The sequence below is a fragment of the Mchenga conophoros genome, linkage group LG9 (assembly GCF_057382185.1).
Source record: "Mchenga conophoros isolate Kocher_MC1m ecotype Shallow Benthic linkage group LG9, M_conophoros_male_GT1.1, whole genome shotgun sequence".
Lineage (NCBI taxonomy): Eukaryota > Metazoa > Chordata > Actinopteri > Cichliformes > Cichlidae > Mchenga > Mchenga conophoros.
The window spans coordinates 32,646,753-32,660,534 of record NC_140534.1 but is presented as its reverse complement, the minus strand read 5'-3'; the positions used below and the strand labels follow the sequence as shown (position 1 = coordinate 32,660,534).

Below are 13,782 nucleotides of genomic sequence, written 5' to 3'. Positions count from 1 at the left end.
ATCATTTTACAGAAAACCACAAAACAACAATCCCACAGATCATAAATACAGATAATACCAAGACAGGAAAAGGGAACAAAAACACTAAACAAACAAACAAGCAAAAACAAACAAACAAAAAAACAAACAAAAAGCACAGCAACAACAGCAAAAAAAAAAGAAAGGGGGGGGGGGGGTGCACCTCTCTATTGTTTTTACAGGACTGTTCTAGGGCAAACAAAAACACTGAAGATTCCAGTTCCAGACCGGATAAATTGTTGACGTATGTTAACAGAGGGTCCCATGTTGTGTGGAATTTGCCGATGGATCCGTTCAGAGTACATCTGATTTTTTCCAGTTTGACATTTTGCATAACATCCGTTATCCAGCGGTGGTGTGATGGAGCAGTAGTAGACTTCCATTTAAATAAAATCAGGCGTCTCGCTAATAATGACAAAAAGGCAATAACCCTCTGTAAATGGGCAGGGGGAACAGAAGTCACAATACCAGAGAAACAACCAAAAACTGTCACCAAGGGGGAGGCGAGATGTTATAGGCATAGGCTTTAGAGATGACTTCAAAAAATGATGACCAGAAAAGAGCAATTTTCGGACAGGACCAAAACATATGAAGGGAAGTAGCTGGAGTCTGTTTGCATCTATCACACGATGGGTCTATGTCTATGTTCGGAAATATTTTTGCTAGTTTAACTTTTGAAAAATGTAACCTGTGTAACACTTTGAATTGTATTAGGGAGTGTCTTGAACATATAGAAGACGAATGGACCCTGGTAAGAGCCATATCTCACTCTTTGTCAGACAGCTGGGCACTGTCGTGGAAAATTTAACAATAACCTGCAACACACCCAGCGAGCTTGATTTGAAGTGGGTTTAATAAACACATTGCGATGTGGAGAGAGCATCCCAGTGAAACACCAGGACCACCTCCGGATTGTGGCCACCGCCCACACAGACAATGAACATTCCACAACCTCACATGTTGGCCCCTCTCACAGGGGGCTATAACTCCTCCCTCACAGAGAGAATTATGACCTTGTTTTCTGCTTGGCTGTCACCTAAGGATTTACATCCCTGATAAGCAGAAGGAGTCTCACTATCTGTTTAATGTCTCCCATTACAATGGCCTCACTGTGTTAACTTTCCACATGCATGTAAACTAGTGACAGGAGTGCTCTTACTATAGTAAAGTGAGAAAGTGATATTACTATAACTAATGTGATATGATTAAATATGTGATAAATACATGAGAAAAGAAATCTGCCACCACAGCACCCAAATCATTCTCCCACTGTTCTCGAATGTATGAAATAGACAGGTTATATGTCTTAGTTACATCAAGCTGCTCTCTCATAAGAACCCGTTGTTAAGATAAGGAAGTTTTTAGGTGTGTGATATATTTCCTATTTTATCATTAAATCTCCCAATTTATTAACTGTTTCTGTAAAAGACCCTCTTCCCCAGTGTTATTAGGGATTGATTTTTTGCAACAGAATTATAGATCTTTCCTCTCTGTCTATGCAGCGTACTGTACTCTTTACTATTGTAGGGCCATCAGCCCGTTTAAAAGGTGTGAACCCTCTCCAAGGCATTTACAATTATCTTTACTGTGCCCACATCAGTGATTGGGGAAACCAAAACAACCACAACTCTGGAAGAACGACTTCCTTCTTTAGTGCTTCCAGCATGTTTGAGGCCGATCAAAATCCCTCAATGAAATGGGATAAACCAAAAATCCAATCTTTACGGTGTCACATGTGTCAAAATTGAGTACACATGTCAAAAGAACTCACAACTGTTGTTACTATTGTTAAATTCTCCCAATTCTTTCGATCTTTGGGCTGAAGGACGGACAATATTCGGTGTACAAATGCTCAATCAACAATCTTTTATTACATACAATTGAACACTTTATGAGCACAAACCATCCGGATGGGGAGACATGCATGAAGAGGGTCACAGCAAATCTCAAACTGGTGGAGGGTTACTCAAACTCTTATAGCCTCTAGTGGCCCCCACCTAGTCATAAAAACCTAAACATTCACATTCTTTCTAACTCCTAGCGAGCCTGACTTATGGCCTTGGCTCCCTATTTTGTCTGCCTTCAACAACGGTGGGGGTGTAGTCTCCCGTGGAATGTGCTCTCTGTCTCCTCCACTATGAGAAAAAGCAAGGACCTGACTCTCTGAAAACCGTGTTTCTTATAACTCAGCAGTATAATGCATCATAAACAATATCATTCATTCACACTGAATCAGCAGTCTAACGTAATACAAATCAGTTTAATAACTGTAATAGTTATCACCTTCTTCTAATTCAGGAGAATACTACAAACTAAAACTACATAATGATTTCACAATCTTTAATTAGGGGTATAACATGGCATAAGATCATATTATAATCCCACACTATGTTTACTCAGACAATGAGGGCCTAATGCACTTACGCATCAGGAACTGACATGCTAGATAATCAGTCTACCTACCCTACAAAATCTACACAAGTTGCTGTAAAACATGCATGCTATAATTACTCCAATCACTTTTACTCATGCTCAGGACTCTAACAGAGTTTGTGATGTTCGGAGAATCATGTAAATGCATATAATTTATAAAATGATTATTAACGTCACAACAACGACCTCCGTAACTTAAAAACACACTAAGCTTTCCAGGGAAAGTGATTGGCTGTTTTAAGCAGATGTGATCTGCATTCATTCGCAGATCCCTCTTGGGTGGCACAGAGTCTCACTCTGCAGTTGCTGAGTTGGAGCTCAGCACGCTCTTGTTGGAGGAGGGGGCTCTTTTCAGCCCTCACCCTCTCGTTCCAACGCAGCTTTATGGTTATTGCTGTGGTTCTGGAATCTTCTCATGATGACTAGTAGGGCCCCAAACCGCATGACCTTTGACCTTAACCACTGCCTGGGCTGTCAGCTCTGTTATGAATGGTCCCTGTTCTTGCTGGGTCTCTGAAGACTTCTGATCAGCACGCAGACTCAGTCAGGAGATTCCACCCTTGGGATGATTTCTTCCAGCAATACTCTGGCTGCTGCACCTGTATCTCTTCACTAGGAGGAAAAACTTCTAACCATTTAGAAAACACGTCAACCATAATAATAATAATAATAATAATGAATTGCATTTATATAGCACTTTTCGAGACCCTCAAAGCGCTTTACAATGCCACTATTCATTCACTCTCACATTCACACACTGGTGGAGGCAGCTACAGTCATGGGCAGACTGACAGAAGCGAGGCTTCAAACCACATTTTCCTTTCAGTTCAGTGAAGTTTACTTATAGATCATCAAAACCTTATCTGAACATGGACTTAACCCCCCTGTAGAGGTTTAATACCTGTACATGAACGGTTAATCCCACAAATCACGGTAAAAAGCCATGGACAAAAACACCATGAAAAAACTCATGGAAAACATAGAAAACATTGTTTAAACCTAGAATCCCTCCGTTTGACACGTGGTCTCTCCCATGAGTCAACTCATCAGAACTAGGAAGCCCATTGTAATCTAGAGAAGCTCACCTTATATTTGCTCTCAATTAAAGTATTTTATAACACTTTTACTCCCGATCTTGCAGGCCTGCTTTTAAATCATCAACACACAAAATATCACCCCCAGAGGGATGATACCTGGCAGGTTTTTTTCCCCTAAGTGCACTGTTACAAACAAAACATATTAGGCCTTGTTCAGGACATGTCTAAATATATATAAAAAATAAACCTGTGTTTCTCTTACAAAAAGAAAACAACCCTAACCTATCTGGCAAAATCAGCCTGGTACTAAAACCAACAAACAAACAAACAAACCAAATCTACCAGAAATCACAGGAAAAGTTTTGCTTTCTGGTGACACAACATGCTGTAGGGATTAGAACCTGCCATGCAGTGTTGCAGTCACTGCTTCTGTTCATGTTCCCCACATCATATTTACGCCTTTAGATGAAGAAGAACACCCACTAGAATACCCAAACTGAGTTTCTAGGAACCTGCACCCAATAATTGCAACAGTAAGGAAGCCAGGCTTTCCCTGTTGGTCCGCTTGAAAATCCTCCCAAATCAAAACAGCTCACCGTTGCAGATCCTTTTCAGTGCCTCTCTTGGTTCTTTTAAAAATTTAGTCTGACAAAAGCCAAATGACGAATTAGCGCTTCTCTGCGCTACTTAATTTGGATTGGCTGTTCTCTTTTTTTTTAAGAGTCCAAGAGAGATGAGGCCTATCGCAATAGTTTAATTTTTCTATCGAGAAAAAGTTATTTCGCAATACATTTCGTTATTGTTCTATCGCCCAGCTCTAATGCTTATCCTACAAAATCAATCTCTCGCTCTCCCTCTCTGTCTTTCACTCACTCACACAGACACACACCACCACTGTCAACTTTGCTAAATTACTAATGAAAAACACTGACCAGGCAGCTGTGATTGAGCAGCAATGTCCATCCAACTCTTTTCATGGTTGTTGTAGTCGTGATAATTTTGTGAGGCCACATTGAAAAGCCTCGGATATGGAAGCGTAGAGCTGCCACCCAGGCAAAAGAAAAGTGAAAAGTATATTGTTTAACAATATACCTTTCATGTTTTTTAACAATATAATATCACATTATTACAATATACAGAATTATCACGTTCGTACAATATAAATATTATATAGGCTACATCGCAGCTCCAGTCACGCTTCCATCACCGTCTTTCTCGTCTTTTCCCAGAGTAACAGCCCAACAGGAGGATCTATTGGCTAGCACTGCTTCGCCTTGCACGCGTTCTTATTTTAAACTTAATCTGGAATTCACTGCAAACTGTTTGTGTGGGATATGAACGACAAGATTTTGTTTTTCTACAAGAGTTAGTAAAAAAACATCTCCAGTGTGATCAAATCTTCTTGCCAAACATCCGCAGCTTGGCAGTGTATACAGCACTATAATGAAGAGACCCAATTCTTTTGAAAACCATACATCTTTCCACAGGTCTCAACTTCATCAGACATCACCTAGACACAAAGCTGGATGATGCCAGCGCAAACAGCAGCCTAACCGACTAAGATGATAGATCCATGGGGTCAGGAAAGCCAGAAGCAGGGCTGGAGCGGTACCTTTCATGTCCATTCACTGGAGGTGTGGATCTATTGTATGGCGTTCCTCACATCAAGAAGCTGTCGATCAAAGTCAATACAGCTCTTCCTGCATCAGGAGCTTGTGAAGGACTTCTCAGTCATGCAGGACTCCTGTTCACTGCTAAACAGTCACAGCTTCACAGAAAGAACCTTGAGAGCAAACTGCTGCTGAAGCTTAACCATCACCTCACTGAGTGAAGAAATGGCACATTTTTGCTAAATATGCAGAAATAGATTCACACCCATACAATTTATGGTAAACTGAGCTGGCTTGTATGTACATATGCTGAAGATGCCTCGTTCTGTTTTCTCTGAGGCTGCTGTGGCATTTGGAGCAAACATGAATATAAAGTTTACAGCAAATCTTGTCACTGGAAATTGTTTGCACTGTTTATATATTTATATTATTTACTGCAGGTATTGGTGAAAAAAGCTTGTTTGAAAAATGTTGTGAAAATCTGGAAATTAGAATTGTTGTGCCTTATTTTGTTGATGTTTTTACATATATTCCTTTTGGAAATACTAAAATTTGTATATTTATTTATTTTTGTTTGTCTGATAGCATTTATAAAATAAATCGGACATTTCAAACAGTTACTCGCTACTTGAGTAGTCTTTTCACCAAGTACTTTACTCTTACTCGAGTAACTTTTTTGAAGACTACTTTTCACTTTTACGTGAGTAATAATATTTCAAAGTAATGCTACTCTTACTTGAGTACAATTTTTGGATACTTGACCCACCTCTGTAACCGGGCATGATCAGAAATGACGATTGGATCATATTTACAGTCTGTAATAGCACTCAGTAAGTAGGGGCCACATCTGTCTTCGGAGTCTGCACCTTGGGTCTTTTTCCTGCCTGCACACAGCCGTCACATAACAGGTCTTAGTAAAGATTGGGAAGAGCGATCCCAAACAGAATCCATTACCAGGTTGTAATCCCCAGACATAACCAGATGATAACTATCCAGATTGGGAATGGAGCTTAGCATTAGCGCTCAGCCTGAGCTGGAGGTTTAAGGGTCAAGGGTCTGCGAGCCAGAGGGGTCTGCTCAGCCAGAGCTGGAGGTTTGAGCTCTGGGGGTCTGCGTGCCAGATGGGCTGCTTAGCCCAAACTAGAGGTTTAAGGGCCGAGGGTCTGTGCGCCAGAGAGGGCCATTCAACCCAATCTGGGGGTTTGAGCTACATGGGTCTGCACACTAGAGGTGCCCGCTCAACCTGAGGTGGAAGTTTGAGCGCAGAGGATCTGCGCACTGGATGGTCCCACTCTGCCTGAGTCGGAGGTTTGAGCACCGGGGGTCTGCGAGCTGTCCATACCTGCCACACCTGCACACCCGCTTCCTCATCCAGCACCGACTGCACCGCTGCTTCCGAGTCCAGCAGCGAAACACCAGCCATCAGCCAAGACCAATAATCACTGGCCACTTTCCAGGCCAACAGCTAAGGAGCTGTTGAGAGCCACCGGAGCCATTATGTCATCACTGCCACTGGACCCAGGGCAGGCCGGTTGATCTGTAACACCATTGTCACTGGACCCGGGGCAAGCTGCCTGAGCCGCAATGCTGCTGCCACTGGTCTCATCACAGGCCGCCTAGACTGTTTTGGTGCCACTGGACCCATGGGAGGCCGCCTGAATGGTCTTGCCGGATTTGCCACCAACCAAGTTGGCCACAAGAACTTGGCTTGTTGGACTGTGTGCCGCTGCTGCTGGAGGTGCAACCGGGTTTTTTAATTGTTTGGACTAAGGCTCTGATATTGTTTTGAGTCCTTTGTCCTGGAAATCCCCCCCCCCCAAACCAGGCACCTTCAGGCCTGCTGGGGGGTTCATTCATTATGCAAATGTAGTGTGTCTGTGAAGGTTCTCAGTCATCCAGGTCATCGTAGTCAAAGGAGCTTGCAAAGAAAAGCGTCTGGACTTCTTTAAGTTACTTGAAGATGTTTCACCTCTCATCCGAGAAGCTTCTTCAGTTCTAAGGTCAAATGGTGGAGAGTCCCAGATATAAACCTAGTGGGAGTGACCCCCCACAGAGGGACAAAAGGACCCCCTGATGACTTAACTTAAAGAAGTCCAGACGCTTTTCTTTGCAATGCAAATGTAGTGTTTATAAGATTGGAGAAACCTGCAGTCAGCTGAGACTGAAGAAGTATCTGGGATGAGTGACGAAATGTTTGTCCCACTGAAAACGCTACGTCCAGATGAACAGAATCAACTTCTGGGATTTCCTTACCTGGATGATTGAGCATGCATCAAGATATTACCCACAATTACTTAGGTACACGGGAACAAAGGGACAGCAAGTCAGTTTTATCATAAATGACACACATTTATGACTTACAATAAGAATATTTTTATTGCAACATAAAAAAATGTAGGTTTGTCTCTTCATGGAGCAAAACACACTCACATCCTGTAAGAAAACACAGACCACTGAAAACTTTACACATGGGTAAGAAAATATTTAGTTTTCCACATACTGCCCGTTTAAAAATGACACAAATTTATCAATTTACCTTTTTTTTTTTACTGTAACATTAAAAATTGCAGGAGGGGTTGTGTCTTTGTGGAGCAAAACAGACTCACACAATATTGTAAGACAATAGAGCCCATTTAAAACACATTTCATGTGAGTTACAACAGAAGTGCACTCACACTGATAATTACCTCACGATGAATAGCCAAATAAACACGGGGTCCCCAATCCCAGTCCACGAGGGCCGGTGTCCCTGCAGGGTTTAGAGGTGTCCTTGATCCGTCATAGATGATTTAAAAATGTTAAATTATCCCCTTCAACATGTCTTGACGTTGTCCAGAAGCCTGGTAATGAAGTAATCATGTGATTCAGGTGTGTTGACCCAGAGTGAGATCTAAAACCTGCAGGGACACCGGCCCTCGTGGACTGGGATTGGGGACTCCTAAAATAAACAGTAACAGGTCTGATAGTTTGACCCAGAAGGTGAACTGTTCTGACATTTTGTTTTTCTTGTGATCAGATGATGGGAGTAATGTTTGCTCTGTATGCTGTTTGTGGACACAGCCAGTGAAGTGTAACTTGCTAAACTTGGAACACAAGCTGAATTCTGTGAAGCCTGATCTCAAGCTTTTTAAGTTTGACGCAGCATCCAGAAGAACTTTTGTTCAGACCCCTGTTTCTCCCACTGTGTTCAAATGAACCCCGTCAGGGTAATGTCCCATTGGTCTGCCACGATTAGTCGACTAGTCACGATTACGTCGACTATCAAAATCGCCAACGACTAATTTAATAGTCAACGCGTCATTTGAAGCTTTGTAAGATCCCAAAAGACGCAGGAATAAGTAGTAGGATTTAAGAGTGTAATAACGGACTGAAACAGAAGATGGCAGCACTGCATGAAGAAGGATGACAGCTGCCATTAAACCCCGAAGAAGAAGAAGCTGTGTCCCAGAATTCATAGCGTGGCCCAGCTCAGTTTCCAACAATGGCAGCAGCTAGTCAGTTTTATTCTTATCATTCTTTCTGGGTCACAAAGTAAATGTTTAACATATTTTCAGGCGAGAATGTAGCTGTGTAAACTTCAAATATCTGCTCACTTTATCAAGACACCACATTTTTTTGAAAGTGCTCCGACGTTTTCGGAGACTTCGATAGCTAGCCGGGGTTACAGGCTCCCTGGAGCCGGTGAGAACACCGGACTCCCGGCAAATGGTTTCCAAACCCACCGCCATCTTTTGCTACTCAGGTTAAACATGATATATAAGTCACTTAGATAACTTAAAAATGTTACTGTTCGGCTTTTTTTCAGTATTTTATTTGTTCCTGAGTAAATCGGTTTGGCTGAGATTAAAGTTATAGTTTTTACACAGCTGAATAAACATCAAGCAGACAGCTGATTATCAGAAATGTGAGATGCTCGAGAATATACTCCGGTGTCCTGTTATATTTTAGATAGCAAGGAGTAGGGATGGGTATCGTTTAAGTTTTATCCGATACCGGTGCCAAACTGGTACTTTTGAAACGGTGCCGGTGCTTAAAGAATGGAGAACACAAAATTGGTCCAAAAACCTCTCATGTTTAACTGTTTTCCACTTTTTCTTTGTTCATTTTAGCCTTTTTGGCCAGGGTGAAGGGAGTATCTGCCATCAAACAAGAGGACAGCCGCATGTAGCTATGATGATGTTTGCTAGTTCACCTTACCTGCATTAATGTAATAATGTGGTTAGCCTACTCAACGTAAATTACACAGGAACAACATTAAGCTACTCATGCAGAGAAGCACGGCTGCTGCTGCATCATCATCCGTCATCATTTCTGCTACACTGGCAGGGCTAGGGGCCAGGACTCCCCTCTTCGGGTTTTTGGGGGATGTTGCTAACTCCGGGTCTGATAACAGGCACCACACCCGCAGTAGATGTGCTCGGTGTGAGGTCTCGCAGCAAGCTCTCAAATACGGCGCATTTTTCGGCTTTAAAAAAAAACGCTATGCGTCGCCAGGTGTTTCATCGGATTCGAGGTGTTACCTCCTTTGACAGTATCAAAGTATCACCTTAAAGCACTTGTTGCAGGCTGCTGAGTTTGCATATTTTGCTGTGAAGTACAGCCAGACTTTTCACCGCTTTGCCTTGGGCATTTTTAATCTGTAGCCCTGCTCTAAAAGAACGTACGTACCTGGACCCGCCTACTATCCTCAGAAACGTAAAATGATTGGCTAGAATCTAAAGTGTATGACATCTCAGGAAAATAAAAGCACCGAAATAAGCGCTTCTTTTCGGTCTGGTTACTACCGTTTATGTCAGAACTGGTGCCGTCATGGCACCGGATACAGGTACCCATCCCTAGCAAGGAGTTTATTAAACTTCACCGAAACAATCTGCACATTTCATTAAAATTTAATAAACTATCACCTTGTCTCTATTCTTAGTTAGCACAGACCTTAAACACTTAAAGCTGTAAGCTCATGATAGTTATATAAGAGCAGATGCATGCTGTACATTTTACGTCCAATGGATGCATGATCTGATTAGTCGACTAATTGCAAAAATAATCGGTGACTAGTCGACTATCAAAATAATCATTTGTGGCAGCCCTAGTAATGTCCCATTGGTCTGCCACTTTTCTCAGAGGAGGACACTTTGTGGGTTTTCTGATGCCTCAATAGATTTGTTTTATGGATGAAAGACTTTCCACAGTGACCACATACAAATGATTTAACTCCAGAGTGGGTGAGCTGATGTGATTTTAAGCCAGTCATGTGAGTAAAAGCCTTTCCACAGTGACCACATACAAATTGTTTAGCACCAGAGTGGATCAGCTGATGTGATTTTAAGCCAGTCATGTGAGTAAAAGCCTTTCCACACTGACCACATACAAATTGTTTAGCACCAGAGTGGATCAGCTGATGTGATTTTAAGCCAGTCATGTGAGTAAAAGCCTTTCCACATTGACCACATTTAAATGATGTAACTCCAGAGTGGATGAGCTGATGTGATTTTAACCTTTCGATCTCAATATAAGCCTTTCCACAGTCACCACATACAAATTGTTTAGTACCAGAGTGGATAAGCTGATGTGATTTTAAGGCAGCAATGTGAGTAAAAGACTTTCCACACTGCTCACAGCTGAAGGGTTTAGCTCCACTGTGGATGAGCTGATGTCTTTTTAAGTTACTAACGTAAGCAAAAGCCTTTCCACACTGATCACAGGTGAGAGGTTTATCTCCACTGTGGATGAGCTGATGTACTTTTAAATTGCCTATCTGAGTAAATGACTTTCCACACAGATCACAACTGAATGGTTTCTCTCCACTGTGGATGAGCTGATGTCTTTTTAACCTATCAATCTCAGTAAAAGAATTTCCACACTGATCACAGGTGAAAGGTTTAACTTCACTGTGGATGCCCTGATGTCTCTCTAAGTGATCTCTATCCGTAAAAGACTTTCCACACTGATCACAGACAAATGATTTACCTCCAACATGGATCATATAATGTCTCCTTAAGTGACCTTTCTGAGTAAAAGACTTTTCACACTGATCACAGTTGAAAGCTTTAAATCCAGTGTGGATGACCTGATGTGTTTTTAAGCTCCATCTATGAGTAAAGGTCTTTCCACACTGATCACAGCTGAATGGTTTCACACCGGTGTGGATCAGCTGATGTGATTTCAAGTGACCAATCTGAGTAAAAGACTTTCCACACAGATCACAGCTCAAGCTTCTGTCCTCCCCGTTGGCGCACTTGCGTCTTCTGGGCTGCTTCATAGCAGGAAAAGTCTTTTCCACAGGGATCGCCGCTGGCTCATCTTTACTTTCTGGTGCTGGATGTTTTTGGTTGATGTCATCCATGTGCTGAGGTTTGGGCCTGCTTTCACTTCTTTCTCCTGTAATGACAAAGAACCCAAACAGTGACATCAGGTCTATACCTTCAGCTCATCCACAAGTGCCCCCTCTTACCTCACAAAGATAAACAGTTTCACCATCTGCCAAACGTCTCAGGTGCCTGGGGACGCTATGCTGTGGTAAATATTTGAAGTGAGCTCATTTTGGGGATAAAAGTAGTAAAAGTTCAACATTGTGAATAAAATTTTGGCTTGTGTGACTTCAAAGTTTTTTAGTTTTTACTTTGTTCAAATCTGAAGAACATCACACTTACAATGTGCAGTTCAGGTTGTATGTGTGAGAGCTGTACAACCAAATCCACACTGACTCAGATTTCCCTCTGATTAACCACGAGGGTGACACACAGTTATCAAAGTCTGCAGACACTGTCAGCTGCAATCAACACCTTTTATTATAATGCACAGGTGAGTTATAATGCATCTCCACTAGAAGATGGTCCCCTGTTATCTAGTTTTTCACAGGCAAGCGTGGGCGAGAGTCTACAGCTTTCTACCCCCCAAGGACACGTAGTCTAATGCCTTTATTTTTCATGGCCATGTCCACTTAATACTACACTATATGGTTATATGGCATTTTAGTTAATATACAGCATAGAATTGAGGCACTTCAAATATTTTCATCTCAACACCTCCTCCCTGGAGATAAGGAGTCTCACTATCTGCCTCATGTCTCATGGTGCCTGGGAGTGTCAGTCCAACTCACTCACAATACCCATCTGTGTGTGGAATAACATATTTGATGTTTTCCTATATGTAGAACAAAGTCACAAAAAATGTACTATAGATATTACTAAAGTGATATTGTCAAAACATATGATCAACACATAAAATAAAGAAATGTCCATCACAAGAGTTAGCAGCTTACACAAGAAAAGACGTCAGAAAGAATATGAAAGAAGAGAAGTGGAAAAGGAAAACAGAGGATTTTTAATGAAGTCATGATCACTCCACAGACATCACCTTCATATGAAGGGAAACAGAGAGTGTAACTCAAATGATAAAACATTAAGTTCCTGAGGCAGACAAACAGAGGCTAAACAGAAGGCAGAAATCAAACCAAAGTGAGCTAAGAGAGAGAGACCCTGTAGAAAATGATGAAGTTAAGCAACCAGTGTAGTTATAACTGACTTACTCTGGATCTCCTCTCAGACTCAGGAGGGGGCGAGCGGGCCGGCTTTGTAGTTGGAGTCGGACCAGCAGAGACAATGGGCTCACTGACCTCCACTCCCCAAGTCAGTCACCACGAGGACAAGCTCTTTGTTTAGAGATGATTTAATCCAAGCTCACCAACAACATCACTCAGCTGTCCTCGTCAGAACTAATGAAATAAAAGCAGTTACATTTAGAAACGTCAGTTTACTAAACATAAAAATATTGCTCTATTAGCCTCGCTCACATGTTCTGTAAAGATTAAATTACTTAAATCATCACGTGGTTTACAAAAACAGATTTTTACCAAACTCAGCGAACAATTGCGCATCCAGAAATAACTGTTTTATCTCGTTTGACATGGAAACTTAAAATTACAAAGACACACTGAACGCACCTTCCTACCAGCTGTAACCTAGCAGGAGAACGTACGTTCGTCTTCGCAGCTGCAACACATACCTCACAAAAAGCCGTTCATCAATTAGATTTAACACGACGCTTCTCCACAATACTTTGATGCGGGTTCTTCAAAAAGTGCCCATTTTTAAAACGGCGGAAAGACACAGCAAAGAGCACAGTACGCACACTCCTCCTTCTTCTTCGTCTCCTCGCCCTGCTGCTTCTTCTTCTTCTTTTTTTTTTTACAAACCTTTATTTAAACATCAGTACAATACAAACTAGAGTTAAACAGTACTATATTATAGGTGTTATGCTTACAAAAAATGTATACAATAAACAAACAAATAAACATTATTCAGAACCTACAGGGGGAACCTGCTAGGGGGAAAAGTTTAACTGATTAAAGCAAAGAGTAAAGTGATTGAAGGATCTTCATTTTTTTTACACACAACCATAGTTTTTATAGCTTTTGGGTTAGTAGAGTTCTTAATTGAATTAAGATATTGCACAAGCTCATAGGAAAATACATAAAAAGAGGGATGTCTTCCAAAACGTTTGGATTTGTGAATATGACATTTAGCCATTAAGATTAACAAGTTAATCACACATCTGTTGTCAATGTTGAAATGTCTTTGGTGTTTTTGTAGACCAAATAATACATAGTTCCAAAACAGTACAAATCCTTTAAATACATTTTCTGAGATAAAAACACATAATCTCGGCCAAAAGTCTTGCACAAG

General features: G+C 41.5%; 1 protein-coding gene across 4 annotated transcripts; it reads right to left on the bottom strand.

Moving 5' to 3' along the window:
• Positions 1-8,009: 8,009 nt before the first annotated feature.
• Positions 8,010-13,261, bottom strand: LOC146567669 (uncharacterized). Of its 4 annotated transcripts, XM_085287642.1 has the most exons (4): positions 13,103-13,261; positions 12,627-12,812; positions 11,550-11,609; positions 8,010-11,476 (listed from the first exon to the last, which is right to left on the bottom strand). In XM_085287642.1, the coding sequence occupies exon 4, from the start codon at positions 11,439-11,441 to the stop codon at positions 10,185-10,187; it is 1,257 nt and encodes a 418-aa protein (XP_085143768.1). In that variant the 5' UTR covers positions 11,442-11,476; positions 11,550-11,609; positions 12,627-12,812; positions 13,103-13,261; the 3' UTR covers positions 8,010-10,184. The 4 variants fall into 4 exon arrangements, with proteins under 4 accessions (XP_085143768.1, XP_085143767.1, XP_085143766.1 ...); XM_085287641.1 differs by lacking the exon at positions 11,550-11,609 and having other exon boundaries at positions 13,041-13,261; XM_085287640.1 differs by lacking the exon at positions 11,550-11,609.
• Between the last annotated feature and the right edge of the window lie 521 nt (positions 13,262-13,782).

Coding starts and splice junctions, on each gene's coding strand:
- LOC146567669 (XM_085287641.1), bottom strand. CDS start 11,441: ATGGATGACATCAACCAAAAACATCCAGCACCAGAAAGTAAAGATGAG.